Here is a 17,256-nt window from a genome sequence, read left to right as displayed (position 1 = left end):
GTGCCCTTTTATATGTTCATTTGGGTGTTGCATGTGTGTATACATATTTGTGGGCACATGTGTTTGTATGTGTGCATGTGCTAAGGTTGATACTGGGAATCATTCTCATCCAATCTTCCATCTGGTCTCTCAAATCAAACTCATTGATATGGCTGGTTGGCCAGCTTGCTCTGGAGACCTCTTATTCCCACCTTCTAGGTGGGAATTCAGCATTTATTTGGGTTCTGGGAATCTGAACTTTTGTCCTCATGACTGTAGGAAAGTGCTAACCACTGAACAATCTCTTCGGCCCCTACATTTCTTTCTTCTTCTTCTTCTCCTCCTCCTCCTCTTCTTCCTCCTCCTCCTCCTCCTCCTCCTCCTCCTCCTCCTCCTCCTCCTCCTTCTTTTTGTTTTTTGAGACAGGGTTTCTCTGTGTAGTTTTGGAGGCTATCCTGCTATCCTGGCACCCACTCTCTAGACCAGACTGGCCTCGAACTCACAGAGATCCACCTGCCTCTGCCTCCTGAGTGCTGGGATTAAACGTGTGAGTCACCACCGCCCGGCCCCTACATTTCTTTTTAATTGCACAATTTTGAAGTTTAAAATATTATATTAAAATGTAATACTCAAAGGAATGTATAAAATAAGTTTATTAATATATTATCAAAAGTAAATACATACTTTCATTTTCAAGATTTTTGTTTCTATATTCCCATTTCTCAAGACTACTTTTTTTAAAATTTATTTTTATTTTATGTGCATTGGTGGGTTTGTGTGTGTGTGTGTGTGTGTGTGTGTGTGTGTTCTTTTTGTTTGTTTTTGTTGCTGTTCATTGGTGTTTTGCTAGAAGCTCTGGACCTAGAGTTACTGAATGTTGTGAGCTGTATATGGTTGCTGGGAATTAAACCTTGGACGTCTAGAAGAGCAGTCCACGCTCTTAACCATTGAACCATCTCTCCAACCCCCTTCTCAAGACTTCTTAGTAGGGCTTATCTTATGGTTTTTATGAGATTAAGAATATTTTACTGACATGATCATAGGCATGCAATAAGGTTTTAGGAAGTCCTCTATGTGTGGGTTGAGTGTGTAATACATTATCTACTGAGAAATTGGCATGACTTAGAGTGCTGGTCCTTCTTTTGTGAATAGCTTTACTTCTCTGGACCTTGACCTCTTTGCTTAAAAACAGTTGTTTCTGTTTTCTTTTTTTTTTTTTTTTTCTTGGTTTTTCGAGACAGGGTGCTTTGGAGGCTGTCCTGGTACTCACTCATTAGACCAGGTTGGTCTTGAACTCACAGATCCATCTGCCTCTGCCTGGTGAGTTATGGGATTAAATGCGTGCGCCACCAACGCCCAAATTTAGTATTTTTTAACATGCCTTAAAACTTTCTTCTGAAATCAGATTTATTTGTTAAAATATACATTTCATGTATATCTTAAAAGTTTATTTTTATTTTTATTTTTTATGTGTATGAGTGTTATGCCTGTACATAAGTGTACCACATTTTCATTGTATATTAAAGTATAATAAGCCCTTTTCAATTCTGCTAATAAATCTCAATGTATCTTATCTCGATATCTTCAGATTGTGTGTAAAATAATTTGAAGTTAATAAAATAATTATACTTCTTCTAGACACATTTTATTGGTGCTGCACTCAAAGCTAATAGTCTTCAACTTGTCGGCACTCCCCCTTCTGGAGACATGGAAAAGCACTCTGGAAAGCCAGGACATCCTAATCTTGGGAGCAGTGTTTCTTCACACAACACATTTGTTTCTAAACAAGGTAAAATACTTGTTTCTTGTGAATAAGATGTGGCAGCTGTGAATGTTCTTCATTTGTAAAAGGTGAAAATTTACTTATAAAGTGATTGGACACTTTGTTTCAGGAACAAAATTTATTTATGGAAGTCTTGGTTTTAATCTTTTTTTGGCTCAAATAAATTTTAGGTTATGTCAAAGGTTGCTTAAATTATGAATCATAATAATTCCTAACTTATGGTTCTATATTGATAACTTGAAAAATTGTTAGAAATTTAGAATAATTTACTTATTGCTGGGTGGTGGCACACACCTTTAATCTCAGTACTCGGGAGGCAGAGGCAGGCGGATCTCTGAGTTTGAGGACAGCCTGGTCTACAGAGTGAGTTCCAGAAGAGCTAGAGCTGTTGCACATAGAAGCCCTGTTTCAAAAACAAACAAAAATCACTTATCTATTATGTGGAATGCTTGTAACAATTCTCTTGTCCTCTGAGAAGCTGTGTATTCACTGATTCCCTTGGTTTTGTCAGCAGAAACAGACGAGTACAGTTAAATACCATAGACCCTTTCCCACTGTGGTGTTGGGCAGGTAGGTAGTTGGAGGAGTGATTTTGTTCTTGAGGAAGATGGTGCTGGCTAGAGCTGATGGTGCTCTTTCTGCCTGCACCTCACAAGTGCTGGCACTACAGGAGTGTGCCAGCCAGCACGCTGGATTAGCATTTTCCTTCGTAATCTTATTTCCATAGGGTAAATTCCTGTCAATGGAATTATTAGGTCAAAAGATATTGCCAGGTTTCCTTGCCATTGAAAGTGTCTAGTGGGGCCACAGCGATGGCTGATGGCTCAATGATTAAGAGCCTTGGCTGCGCTTAGAGGAGACCCAGGTCCATTTCAGAGCAATGGCATGGCTGCTTAATACTGCCCCAGTTCCAGGGGATTCAGTGCCCTAGTCTGACCCCTACTGGTACTGCGTGCTTGTGATGCACAGACATACATGCAGCCAAAACATCAATATACATAAACACATATTCTCTCTCTCTCTCTGTCTCTGTCTCTGTCTCTGTCTGTCTCTGTCTCTGTCTCTGTCTCTCTCTCTCTCTCTCTCTCTCTCTCTCTCAGAGCACCCAAGTTCAACTCCCAGCATCCACATGGTGACTCACATCCACTCAACTTCAGTCCTAGGAGATCCATTGCCCTTTTCTGGCCTTCACAGGCACCAGGCACCAGACCACACATGAAATGCACTGACAGACTAAACTCATACACAAGTAATGTCTAGCGATGCCATTTCCATCACAGCTTTGATGGTACTCAAATATTATCACACTGATTCTTGATTTACTAGCTTTATCTATAAAACATGTTTAGTTTTCATTTATTTTGATTTCTAGTGAGGATGAAGTTTCTTTCTTTCTTTGAGATACTGTCTCAGTGTAGAATTCCTGGCAGTTCGCTTTGTAAACAAGGCTGGCCTTGGGCTCAGAGAGGTCCACTGCCTCCTGAGTGCAGGCATCAAAGGCATGCACCACCACGCCCAGTTCCACCTTTTTTGAGACAGGGCTTCTCACTGACCTGCAACTTGACAAAAAGAACTGCTTGTTTTGAGAGCTCCAGGATCTGTTATCCCTGTCTCCCGAGCACATGTCACATGTCATGGGGATCTGTTATCCCTGCCTCCTGTGCACATGTCACGGGGATCTGTTATCCCTGCCTCCTGTGCACATGTCACGGGGATCTGTTATCCCTGCCTCCCGAGCACACATCACGGGGATCTGTTATCCCTGCCTCCTGAGCACATGTCACATGTCACGGGGATCTGTTATCTCTGTCTCCTGTGCACATGTCTCGGGGATCTGTTATCCCTGCCTCCTGTGCACATGTCACGGGGATCTGTTATCCCTGTCTCCTGAGCACATGTCACATGTCACGGGGATCTGTTATCCCTGCCTCCTGAGCACATGTCTCGGGGATCTGTTATCTCTGTCTCCTGAGCACATGTCACGGGGATCTGTTATCCCTGCCTCCTGAGCACATGTCTTGGGGATCTGTTATCCCTACCTCCTGAGCACACGTCACGGGGATCTGTTATCCCTGTCTCCCAAGCACATGTCTCGGGGATCTGTTATCCCTGTCTCCCGAGCACATGTCACGGGTATCTGTTATCCCTGCCTCCCGTGGGTTCTAGAGATTGAACTCAGGTCCCCATGCTTGTAAGGCAAGTAAGTACCTTACCACTTGTGCTCAAAAAAGTTATTTTTTTAATTAATTAAAATTATTTATTGGGGGCTGGAGAGATGGCTTAGAGGTTAAGAGCACTGCTTGTTCTTCCAGAGGTCCTGAGTTGAATTCCCAGCAACCACATGGTGGCTCACAACCATCTGTAATGAGATCTGGTGCCCTCTTCTGGGGAGCTGACACATATGTAGGCAGAACACTGTGTACATAATAAATAAATCTTAAGAAAAATTAATTTTTGAAACAGTGTCTTACTGTGTATCTCTGGCTATTCTGAACTCTCTACATAGAACAGGCTGGCCTCAAACTCTGCCATCAGATGAATAAGTTTTCTGAAGTTAAATTTATCTTTATTATTGTGATCATTACTTTGGTATATGTGTATTCCTGGTGCTTAGGTATTGAACCTAGGGCCTCGTGAATGCTAGGAAGTGCTGTTGTCCCTAGAGACACCATGAGCCTCCGTTCATTGTTTCCTTCCTTCCTGTTAAAGTGCCTTTAAGAGAAGGTGAAGATACAGGTTTCGATGGGCAGAAATCTCCTTTAGAGACACCAGCACCTCGAAGGTTTGCTCCTGTGCCTGTTTCAAAGGATGGAAAAATAGCAAAGAGGGAAAACCCCATAGAAGAAAAAGAAAATATGGAAACGTCAAGTCCTAAAGGTTGGAAACCACTTAGGATGAGTGACCGCCTTTGTATTAGTTATTTTTCTTAATGCTGTGACCATTACCTGACAGGGAGCCGCTTAAGGAAGGCAGTGCTTATTTTATTTAGCCCGTGGTTGGAGAAAGGATACATCCCGTCATGGGAAAGCATGGGGGTGGGTGGGTGGGGCTCAGATGGTGGCCATGTTGAATCGATAGTCAAAGCAGACGGCAGTGAGTCCAGGCTAAACTCAAAGCCTGTCCCCAGTGACTCACTCTGTCAGCTAGCTTTTGTCTTTTAAAGGTTCAATAATTTAGCCAGGCACGGGTGGGGCACACCTTTAATCCCAGCATTTGGCAGGCAGAGGCAGGGAGAATATCTGAATTCAAGGCCAGCCTGGTCTACAGAGTCAGTTCCAGGACAGCCAAGGCTACACATAGAAACCTTGGCAAAAAAAAAAAGAATCAAAACAAGAACCTAACTCTCTGATAGAAATAAGTGTAGTCTTTTTATTTATATTAATCTAATATTTACAACTCTAGGTTTTAGTAAGATGCAAATATTTTGTCTTACTTGATGAGTATACTTATGTCTATATTATTTTCTTGGCTTCTTTTCTTACGTTTTTTTTGGTTATTTGAGACAGGGTTTCTCTGTAGCTTTGGAGGCTGTCCTGGAACTTGCTCAGCAGACCAGGCTGACCCAGAACTCACAGAGATCCACCTGTCTCTGCCTCCCAAGTGCTGGGATTAATGGAGTGCACCACCACTGCCCGGCCACCTTGGCTTGTTTTCAGGTGCTGTAACTGAACCCCGCAGGTTAGGTAATTTATAAAGGAGAGACTTATTTAGCTCACTATTCCAGAAGTTTGGAAGTATGACCGTGGGTGGATCTTTTGTGCTGACCCTCTGCTGGGTCATGGTATGGTGGGAGGCATTACATGGCAAGAAAGCAGGCTAGCCAGAGGAAGCTTTCTCTATGACAGAGTTCCTCGTCTGATAAAACTCTGCTCATGAGAGCAGAACCCGTCACATCATGTCTGGAAGCTTTCTCTATGACAGAGTTCCTCCTCTGATAAAACCCCACTCATGAGAGCAGAACCCGTCACATCACGTCTGGAAGACTCCACAATTCAGACACCGTTAATATGTAACTTTGAGAACTAAGCTTCCAGCTCTGAGATAGGGAATGTGTGCAGAAGAAACCACAGAGGGTACAGAGTGAATTGGGAAGTCAGTCGTCATAAGAAGTTGGTTTGGGCTAGAGTGCTAATGCCCTTGAGGTGGAATATAAAGGAGAGATGAACTAATTTGGAAAATGACGATGTATTTTTTTCTGTTTTAGGAAACATAAGGCTGTTGGAACAAATACTGAATACTAATGATTCTTTGACAAGAAAAAGTGAATCATCAGCTATGACCTCACTAACTAGGTCAAAAATGGGATGGAATTCTGAGAAAAGAGACAGGTAAAACCTAGAGATTGGAACTACTTGAACTACAAACAGCTTTGTTCAGAATTCTACATTTTCTTTTCTTTTATAGTTCTTTTTTTTCTGATTTTTTGAAATTTAAATTAGAATCAAGCTTGTTTTACAAAGTTTTTTATTTTTATTTTTTGGTTTTTTGAGACAGGGTTTCTCTGTAACTCTGTAAAACAGGCTGGCCTCAAACTCACAGAGATCCACCTGCCTCTGCCTCCCGAATGCTGGGATTAAAGACATGTGCCACCACTGCCCGAAAATAGTTTTTTATTTTTTTGTTTCTGTGTTGTAGCTGTCCTGGAACTCACTTTGTAGTCCAGGCAGGCCTTGAACTCAAGAGTTCTCCCTGCCTCTGCCTCACAAGTGCTGGGATTAAAGCCATGTGCCACCACTGGCCCTCTACGTTTTCTTTAGGAATGTAATTACATCACTGCTTTTTAAAGTATTTGATTTAGAAATATAGGTTGTTAGTTTCTAACAAGGGCAGATTCTGGTGGCATGATATTTACTTTACTGGGATGGCATGGAGGAGAGAGTGGGTATGGTATAGAATACATGAAGGTAACTTTGAGAATAATAGTTCATAAAGAGGTCATTGTACTATTTTCTCTACTTGGGTATATTTGAAATTTTGCATACAGCTTGCTTTTAGGCTTGAGGTCGAATTTAGTGACAATAGAGGACTCGTTCAGTGTGCATGAGGCCCTGGAGTTACTCTCCTGCCTTGATCTTAAAAGGAGAGCAAGTAAATCAAAGTCATAGTAATTATATTGACTTTAATGTGATAAAAACTGTAGTAAGGGAAAACCTTAAAAAGCTTCAATCTGAGTGGTTTTATTTGGGACTATGACACAGTTTTAACGTGTGGAATGTCTGTTATGTGGGCCGCGTTGCTGTGTGCCCCACGTCTGTCTTACTGCCCTGCTCCTCCGGGAGTGCCTCCTTTCGTATTAGACCATTTCATTCTTTGTCATTTCCTTTGCTACATGCGATGTTACTTTCTTAATGATTATCCTAGGGATTGTAATCAACATACCAATTTAAAATGACCTCAGTCAGCTTATAGCCACCTAATTTCTGCATAGTGAAAGTTTCTTCCTTTTCCTTCTACTGACTGATCAGAAAAGTTTATTTTTATGAGACCAACTGTGCAGCTTGGTAACTGTACTCCACGCAGTTTTGTTTTGTTTTGTTTTTTGCCAGAAGAGGGCAACAGATTCCCTGAAACTTAAAGGCAGATTTGGGCCATGTGATGTGGGTTCTTGGGATCAAACGTAGGTCTTCTTCAAAAGCAGCAGGTGCTCTTTCTTAACTGCTGAGCTAGTTCTCTAGTCCCCATACAGCCAACTTTAAAACAGAAGAATGCTACAGAAATGAGGATTTGTTTTTTTTTTTTGTTGTTGTTGTTTTTTTTTTTGAGACAGTGTCTTACTATGCAGCTGGCTGGCCTGGAACTCTGTAGACCAGACTGGCCTTAAACTTGAACAAATGTGCCTATCTCTGCTTTCTGACTGCTATAGTTAGGGGCATGTGTTACCACATCTTTCTACTGCAGACATTTTTAATACTTGCCTTTATAGTTTACCCTTTGTGCTATCCTTCATTTCTTTGAATAGATCCAAATTAGAGTCTGGTGTCTTTTGTCCACGTGAGAGATTCTTTTTTTTCCCGTAGGTTCTCTCTGCTAGTAATGGCTTTGCTTTATTTTTGTTTATCTGGGATCATCTTTAACTTCTTTATTATTACTAATACTATTACTGCTAGGACAGAGCAGTAAATTCTAAGATTCAGGTAACTTCCGGGTCTACGCTTCTTTGCATGCCCGTCTCTGGCACTCGTTGCCTTTTAGGTTGTGCTGTACTGGTGAGAATGCAGGCCAGTCTTGTTGAGGACTCCCTGCACATTACAGTCACTCTTCTGTAGCTTGTCAGATTCGCTTCTTGTAGACTCCCTGCACATTACAGTCACTCTTCTGTAGCTTGTCAGATTCGCTTCTTGTAGACTTTTGACAAATTAAATTTGACTAGAATGTGGTTTTTATGATTTATTTTTTCTTTTTAAGTTAGCATATAAAGCAATAGGTGTCATTATGGGGTTTTCACACGTAAATGTCAGTATAGTTTGTTCTTAGCTGTCCCCCTCCTCAAGACCTTTCTTTCCCCTTCCCTGTTTCCCTTAGGCTTGCTAACTACCTTCCTCTAAATAGTCCCCACTCTGTTTTCCTTCCCATCACTGTCTTCTTCCTTTGCATACATTGAAGTTCTTTTACTTCCTCTAATGGCTCTCTTTCTATTTCAACTCACCTCTCTCTCCTCTCTCTCTCTCTCTCTCTCTCTCTCTCTCTCTCTCTCTCTCTCATTCTCTCACTCTCTCACATTTAAATTTTTTTAAAATTTAAATTAGAAACAAGGTTGCTTCACATGTCAATTCCAGGTCCCTCTCCCGCGCCCTCCCCTCCTCCGGCACCTTCCCACCAACCCCCCCAATACCCTCTCATTTCCCCAAGGAGGGTGAGGCCCTCCATGGGGGTGTCCATAGTCTGTCATTTCATCCAGGGCAGGGCCTAGACCCTCCCCCAAGAGTTCAGGGTGAGAGTGCATCTCTCATTGTTGGATAGGCACCCAAAGTCCATTTGTATACTTGGGATAAATACTGATCTACTACCCAAGGCTCAATAGATTGCCTAGGCCTCCTCACTGACACCCACGTTCAGGGGGTCTTGATCAATCTCATGCTGGATTCCCAGGCATCAGTCTGGGATTCAAGAGCTAACCCTTGTCAGGTCAGCTGTTTCTGGGAGCTAAACCAGCCCAGTCTTAACCCCTTTGGTCATCAGTCCTCCCTCTCTGTCACTAGATTTCTTGAGTTCAGCTTAGTGTTTAGCTGTGGGAGTCTGCCTCTTCTTCCATCAGCCACTGAATGAAGGTTCTGTTTCCCAGACTCTCTGGTCATGGGATTGTAGGCTGGCACACATTTTAATTTTTTTTATATGAGAGAAAATGGGGTAATTGTCTGAGTCTGGCTTAATTTAACTTAACAAAATGATCTCTAGTTAGGAATGACTTATCTTTAAGTTTGTCTTGCTAGCAGTTTGTTGCGCTTCTTGGAGAGTTTAGGGCTCTTATTTCTTTATAGTGTTAGACAGTATTGATGACCTCTCCTGTCCTTCTAGGACTCTGCTGTAGGACATGCTTGATAGTGTCCCATGTCTCTGAGGCTCTGTTCAATTTTCTGTCTAGTTTTTAGCATTAAAAAAAAACACACCTGTATTTATGCTTCAGAATGCCATCTTCTTTTTGAACCTAATACCTAATACTTCTGGGGTCTCTATTGCTTCCCTCTTTCTCTTCCTCCCTCCCTTCCTCCCTCCCTTCAGTGTGTGTGTGTGTGTGTGTGTGTGTGTGTGTGTGTGTGTGTGTGTGTGTGTTTTCTAAGACAGGGTCTCTGTGTGTGTAATCTTGACTGTCCTGAAACTTGCTGTATAGACCAGGCTGGCCTTGGGCTGAGGTGATCCTTTACCTCTGCCTCACAAGTGCTGGTATTGAAGACATGCACCACCACACCCAGCCACGTCTAGGGTCTCTTGATATAGTGTAGCTATATTGGGTAGGGTAGCAAACAAAGGGGCAGTCCAGCTTACCTGACAAAGAACATCACCCAAACAAGGGGGTACCAGGTTCATTCTCAGTCTGGAATACATCTCCCATCAGTTCAGTCATAGGTAGTTTGAGTTTATTGTTAAGTCTTGTAAGAGCTTTCTGAATCTTTTTTTTTTTTTTTTTTTTTTTTACTGTGTGCTTCCCATCCATCCATTCACATTTACAAAAGGTGATAAAGAACTGACAGTCATTTGTATTGGGATCTGTTTGCTATGGAAAGCAGGACTGGAACTGTGTCTCAATTTGTCTGCATCTGTAAATGGCCTCTGATGAATCTAATGCCATCTGCATCAACAGAATTTCCATGCTAAATCATGAAATCCTTTATGATCCTGCAGAACGTGTGTTCTTTGTGTCTCAGTGGGACGAAAAAAGGAGGAGGAAGGAAAGGAGGAGGAGGAGGAGGGAGAAAGACTTGGAATAATGACAGATATTTGTAGATCTTTCCAGTTTATAACATTTTGGAGTCATGGGACTGTCATGAATTCTCAAGTACCCATTTGTCTGAAGTTATTGGCTGTAGACCAGGCTGGCCTCAAACTCACACAGATCCCCCTGCCTCTGCCTCCTGAGCATTAGAATTAAAGACATGTGTCACCACTGCCTGGCTTTAGAGTTCACTCTTAATATTCTGGGCATTAAATAGTACAGGCCTATTATCCTAGCTGCTCAGTAATCTGAGTTACAAATGCAAGGTTTGCCTAGGCCAGCCTGCGTAAATTAGTGAAACCATGACTCAAAATAAAAAATATAAAGTAAGCAGTAAATAGCTTAGTTATAGAGCACTTTGCCTGGCATTCATTGTACCCTAGGCTCAGTCTGCCAAAAAAGAAAGGAAGGGCAACAAACTATATTTTCCCCGTTGTCTGGGCTATAATTTCCTATTGCTTCTTGTGAGATCTGTCTGTCTGTCTATCTATCTGTGTATGTATGTATTGAGATATATACATATAATAAACATAATTTATTTTTTTAATGAAAACTGAGTATTTGAAATAGTACAGTGGCCAGGCGGTATTGGTGCCCACCGTTAGTCCCAGCACTGAGGAGGCAGAGGCAAGAGGATCTCTGAGTTTGAGGCCAGCTTGGCCTACAGAGTGAGTTCTAGGACAGCCAGGGTTACACAGAGAAACCCTGCTTCAAACAAACCAACAACAACAAAAAGAAATAGTACAGTGACTCAGAGTTTTCCAGGAGTTATTATTTGTAGGTTATTCGTGTGGATGCTAGTGGTTTAGTGACTTTGCTGGACCAAGTTTGGAATCTGAATTCTCTGTCTTGTGAACACACTGGTGTTTACTTTGTTAGTTTAGTCTATTAGTGATGTAAAACAGATTTTCCTGCTTTGAACTGAAATTTTCCTCTGTGTGTTCACTTCCTACTTGTGCAGAGCCTGCCAGCCAATGTGAGAGGCTCTTATCTCTCTGGGCAAGCACAGCCCTCTGTGAGCATATGATCATTCAGAGACCCAGAGATACGGTGGGACTTATCAGTGCTTCTCGATGGCTGTCTCATTGCTTAGATTTAAAATGTTTATCGGCCACAATCTTGTTTGCTTCAGTTGCTATCGCTGAGTACCTTGGGTAGTTGGGATATCCCACAGTTGTCTCTGGGGAAAGGGTTTGTCCTTCAGCTCAGTGTGATTAGGCCATATACTGATAAGCTTGATAAACTGGCTGGACACACACTCCAACCCTATTCTTCGTCTTTCCATGGGTGAAGTTAGTGGCTTTCAAGGCTACAAAGTTGGGAAATGACTCTTGAGAATGGGTGAGTGTAAAACAAGTGCGTAAGTTGGACACGGAGGTGCACGAATTAGGCTGCAGATCTCTGGTCTGCATAGTGAGTTCCAGTATAGCTAGAGCTAGATAGTTAGACCTTGTCTCAAAAACCAAATGTGTACAGCTTGTTCCTCTGACTCAGAATCAGCTATTTCGCTAAATTCTCCTCGGATTGTTGCTGGCCTTTCGTTTCTAGAGTTGTGAAGGGAAAAAGGGGACTGCAAGCATTCCTTCTCCACTGTTCTATAAGTGCACCTGAATCTTACCTTCTTGTAAGCAGGGCCGTTTTCTGCTGTTTTCCTTGATGCACATAAGTATTTCTGATCAATTTTCTTTTGTTCATTATGTTTATAATATAACTGATTAAATCTATGGCATTATTTTAGTACAATGCTATGTAGCAATGCACATCTCAGAATGTGTCCAAGATACATGTCATCAAATGTTTGCTGTACTAGAGAGCTGACTCAGTGGTTCACAGCACTGGCTGCTCTTCCAGGGGTCCTGAGTTCAGTTCCGAGTACCCACATGGCAGCTGTAGCTGCTGTAGCTCCAAGTCCTGACCTCCTGAGACACCAGACACCTCCGTGCTCAGGCATGCATGCAGGCAGAACGCCATAAGTATAAAATGCTCACTGAGTTTATGACGACTTAGGAGGTTTTTTTCTTATCTTCTGTAGCATTGAAACTCTGCATTCACAGGGATTTCCTTCCCCTGAAGATCTAGGAACAGCCAAAGTAGCTATGCAAAAGTATAATGATGTTGCTCATGATCTTGGCCAGAAGAAGAAACAAACACAGGACATGATCCAGGTAAGTCTGAAGTAGGGCTGTAGCTCAGTTAGGCAGAGCGCTTACCTGGCATGCATGAAGCTTTGGGTTGAGTCCCCAGCACCCTATGAAACTAGGCATGTTGGCACACACTTGCAATCCCAGCTCTCTGGAGGTGGGTGCAGGACAATCAGTGGTTCAGTGTCATCCTGGCCTGTATAGTAGATTTGAGGCTAGCCTGTGCTACCTCATACTCTGTCTCAAAACAAACAGATAATGTGTACTGCAGTGTGTATGACTATACACCTAGTGAAATGTAATAGTAATACATTTCTAGAAGTGCAAACAGAAGAAATAAAAGTCATTTAAAGAGAAGTCAGGAGGAAGGATGAAAATAAAGCACTAAAAACATGACAGTCAGATCTGTTCCCTTTGCAAAAGAGTTTTCAGAAATCTCTACTAGAAGGTTCTTCTTAGCACTCTGGCCAGACCTGTGCCACTGACTGTTTCCCACCTTCCAGCCTCTCTTGTTCTTTTGAGGCCATTTTAGTATATAGCTCTTGAGTAGCTTTAAACCAAATTGACTTCAGATGTAGTGATCAGCCTTTCTTTGCCCCGAGCGCAGGTCTACAGCAGCTTGCTCTTTGTTTTTGTTTTGCTGTCTTCACCAGTAGAGCTTTCATGGATGGTCAGATGACCTAGCACTGCTCTGGAGTTCCTGTCTCTATTGCATGTAATATTTGTAATAGTTTCTTTAAGTGGAAAACAAAGCAGAGTGCAAGTATTCAGTATCTTTTCATTTGGACAGTCTGAACCCTAGGTAGACCATATTGATTCTAGTGTATGGTTGCAAAAGTGTACTGACTAGCTCTTCTTTGCATTAAATAGTTACATGTGTGTGTGGGCGGTGGCTGTGGAGGGTGGGGTGGGGTGAGGTCTTATATGCCAAATGTATGAGTTCCCAAGGAAGCCAAAAGAATTGGAATTACATGTGGTATGGAACCACCTGATGTGAGTGCTGGGAAATAAACTCCAGTCCCCTGGAAGAGCAGTGTACACTCAGAACTGCTGTGCCATTTTTCCAGCCTTTCTCGTTGGAGTAAAATCAGTGAAACTTTAACAGTAACTTTTCTGCCTTCTTTTTTGTTTTAGGTAAAACAGTCTCCAATTATCTTGAAGTTTTCAGATCTTCCACAGAATCCTATTAAGCTTCAGACAGCCAATACAGGATCTGTCTTGAAAGATGCTGAGAAGATTTTGAGAGGAGTACAAAACAATAAGAAAGTGCTAGAAGAAAACCTGGAATCTATTATTCGTGCAAAGGATGGAGCTGCGGTGTATTCCTTCATCAATGCTTTATCTACCAATAGGTGAGGCAGGCAGTGGGCTTCACGGAGGTACTTCTGGAGCTGCCATATCCACTTACTAAGTTTCTTCTTTAAACATTCATTGATGTGTAGGAGTGTTTTGCCTGCACATATGTGTAAATGCCATGTGTGTGCCCAGTGCCCATAGAGTTCAGAAGAGAGATCCCCTGGAGCTGGACTTAGGGATGTCCTCTGGATCTGGACTTAGGGATGGTCCCCTGGAGCTGGACTTAGGGATGGTCCCCTGGAGCTGGACTTAGGGATGTCCTCTGGATCTGGACTTAGGGATGTCCTCTGGATCTGGACTTAGGAATGATCCCCTGGATCTGGACTTAGAGATGTCCTCTGGATGTGGACTTAGAGATGTCCTCTGGATCTGGACTTGGGGATGTCCTCTGGATGTGGATTTAGGGATGTCTCCTGGATCTGGGCTTAGGGATGTCCTCTAGAGCTGGACTTAGTGATGGTCCCCTGGATTTCGACTTAGGGATGGTCCCCTGGAGCTGGACTTAGGAATGATCCCCTGGATCTGGACTTAGGGATGTCCTCTGGAGCTGGACTTAAGGATGATCCCCTGGATCTGGACTTAGGGATGGTCCCCTGCTGCTGGACTTTAGGATGATCCCTTGCTGCTGGACTAGGGATCGTTGTATGTGCTGAGAACTGAACCCAAGTGCTCTCACCTGCTGAACTGCCTCTCCATCCTCACAGGTCTACTTTCTGAATTTCTTTTCTAAGCACTCACTGTGCTACTGTGTTTTGTTTGGAAAAGGCCCCTATGGATAGACATGGTTTTACTGATTGTAATTTCCCATTTCATTTTTTCTCCTCCTGATATTTCTCTCCTTCAGTTCTTCACAAACATTTTCCTCCTAATACTTGATGAAGGCTAATTCTATCACTTTCTGTTTTCTCAGGAAGGGTATTGGGTTCACTGTAGCTCTGAAACTGGAGTGCATTCACCCGATCCTGCTCTTGTCCTCGGATATCAAGGTTGTTGTAAGAACATTTCTTTTTCCCTTTGCAGAGAGATGTCAGAGAAAATTAGGATCAGAAAGCAAGTAGATGACTGGATTAAGATTATTTCAGCTGAAATCCAGGTATGTCATGGGAAAAATGAAATCAAGAGTGTAAATGTATTAAGTCCACTTACGATGCTTTTTCCTTTTGCAGTACTGAGGCCTGAATCTAGGGCCGGTCCCATGCTTGACATGTGCTGTATCATTGGACTAAATCCCTTACTCACTTTCACTTTTTAAAAGATTTATTCTTTTTTATGTGTGTATGTTCGTGTCTATATGGTTATATGTCAGATGTGTGCAGGGCCCACAGAGGCCAGAGAGGGCATTGGGTGCCCTGGAACTGGGGTAACAGGTGATTATGAGCCACCCAGCTTGGTTGCTGGAAATTGAACTCAGGTCCTTTAGAAGCCCAGCAGGGGCTGTTAGCCACTCAGCCGTCTCTCTGGATTCCACTTTGGACTTTCTGAGTTAGTGACTAAGTTTCCCAGGCTTGAACTCATAGCCTAGGAAGGTCTTGAACTCATAGCCTAGGAAGGTCTTGAACTCATAGCCTAGGAAGGTCTTGAACTCATAGCCTAGGAAGGTCTTGAACTCATAGCCTAGGAAGGTCTTGAACTCATAGCCTAGGAAGGTCTTGAACTCATAGCCTAGGAAGGTCTTGAACTCATAGCCTAGGAAGGTCTTGAACTCATAGCCTAGGAAGGTCTTGAGCTTGTGGGGATAACAGGCATTTACCACCAGGTCTGGCTGATTTTTTTGTTTTGTTTTGTTTTGTTTTGTTTTGTTTTTGTAGTGGTTTTTGATTGGTTGTTATTTGTCTTTTGTTGTTGTTGAAAATTGATCTTACTATATAACTCTGGCCATCCTGGTACCCAACCCACTATGTAGACTAAGTTGGCCTCATAGTCATAAAATCCACCTATTTCTGCCTCCTGAGTGCTGGGATTAAAAGTATTCTCACCACACCTGACCTAGTTTACAATTCTTAATTTCATTAGCATTCTTTACATTTACTTATTAGTGTACTTTTATTTAGTGAACTCTTTATTCTTATAAATTTTATTTGGAGAAATTTGAAAGAAAACGTGGCAAAAACAGAAAATGAAATTCTACTCGCAAAGGTGTTTCAAGACAGCAGATTGACTAGCATTGATTCACTAAAGTAAACACACCCAAGTTACTAAAGCAGTTCCAAGGGGAATCTTTCTCATACCCATGAAAGGCATGGCATGTCTTCAGAAATCAAAAAGTCTCTTAAGTTTTGTATATTTGAAGTGTAGAACTAGACACGGTAACCATTACTTTTATCTTGGAATGTAAGGCAATTGTTTTCCTGTAGTGTGCCTGCATGTTTACTCATGGTGGTAGCAAGCAGAACAGCACCACAGCAGCGAACAAACAAATCTGTTACTTAGAAACAAATATATATTTGTTTCTATATATTATATATTTATATATTAATATATAAATATATAATATATATTTGTTTCATTGTATAATTTGCCAGATAAAAAGGTGAAGTGACCTCTGACTGTATTCCAACAAGGAAAATATATCCCCATCGCTGTTAATTCTGTGTAGATATGTTTATTTAAATCTTCAAATAATTTAAATTTAGATATCATCATCTTAGTTTTATTACAATTATGTGCCTAAGTTTGTTGTTCTAACAACTTATTAACGTCATGTGATTCAAGCATCTGAAGGTATAAAAACATCCTTCTGTCTACTGCTACCTCCTCCCCATGCTCCGTAACTCACTAGTCTTTTCAGTTTTAGGATTGTTTTGTTTACTTTTGTTTTATGAGACAGGATCTCTCTATGTAGCCCAGGCTGGCTTTCAGCTGGAGCTCTTCCTGTCTCCTGAGGCAGGAGTTGCAGGCATGAACTGCTGTGCTTACTGTCTTTTTAGGTTTCTGTTCATTTTTTTATATGTAAGTTACTATTCTTTATTTTGAAAGCATTTAGAAGTACTAAACAATGTTTACATAACAAATTCCAACATTTTCTTGTGTGAATGTATTACTATTTGCTTTGGCATATGTAATTTTAATTCTCTTTGCTTTAGGACGAACTTACCAGAAAAGATTATGAACAAAAGAGATTTGATTCAAAGAATCAACGGAACAAGCAGGCTCTGATTATGAGTAGAGACTTTAAAGCCAACACACAAGACAAAAGAGTGAACAAATCTGTAATTCCAAGAAGACATTGCCAAAAGCAAAGACAGGAACAGTTTAGAAGTGCACCTGGAAGGAGCATGCCTGCCTCAGGTTCACAGAGAGAGAGAAAAGAAGTGAGCTCCTAACCTGACCTTGTGTTTAGATGCTGTGCTGTACCTGGTCATTTCCTTAAAGAGAGAAATAATGACATGGATATGAAAAATTGTAAACTGTGAAGAATGTACAAACCCAGACCAGATTTGTACTGTTGACTACATAAGACTTTGGACCTATAACTTGGAAACCCACATAAAATATGTACTTGTCTCCTTCTAAGGCCTTTTAGATTAATGTATTTTTCATGAGCATTAATTGGTGTTTTGCCTGCA

At 41.7% G+C, this 17,256-nt stretch overlaps 1 protein-coding gene across 3 annotated transcripts in view; it reads left to right on the top strand.

The window, feature by feature from the left end:
- Kiaa0586 (KIAA0586 ortholog) overlaps positions 1-17,256 on the top strand; it is a 96,274-nt gene that overhangs the window by 16,063 nt on the left and 62,955 nt on the right. For all 3 annotated transcript variants that reach the window (XR_005876287.1, XM_040742963.1, XM_040742962.1), the window contains exons 7-13: positions 1,618-1,768; positions 4,472-4,639; positions 5,967-6,090; positions 12,226-12,358; positions 13,469-13,686; positions 14,711-14,783; positions 16,774-17,001. Coding sequence is in view for 2 of the 3 variants with exons in the window: in XM_040742963.1 (XP_040598897.1) it covers positions 1,618-1,768; positions 4,472-4,639; positions 5,967-6,090; positions 12,226-12,358; positions 13,469-13,686; positions 14,711-14,783; positions 16,774-17,001 (1,095 nt within the window). In the remaining variant the exon portion in view is untranslated. The remainder of the gene's footprint in view (positions 1-1,617; positions 1,769-4,471; positions 4,640-5,966; positions 6,091-12,225; positions 12,359-13,468; positions 13,687-14,710; positions 14,784-16,773; positions 17,002-17,256) is intronic.

The sequence above is a fragment of the Mesocricetus auratus genome, unplaced genomic scaffold (genome assembly GCF_017639785.1).
Source record: "Mesocricetus auratus isolate SY011 unplaced genomic scaffold, BCM_Maur_2.0 Super-Scaffold_15014, whole genome shotgun sequence".
Classification (NCBI taxonomy): Eukaryota; Metazoa; Chordata; class Mammalia; order Rodentia; family Cricetidae; genus Mesocricetus; species Mesocricetus auratus.
Note: the sequence above shows the minus strand (reverse complement) of the source record. Positions and strands in the feature narration are given on the sequence as shown.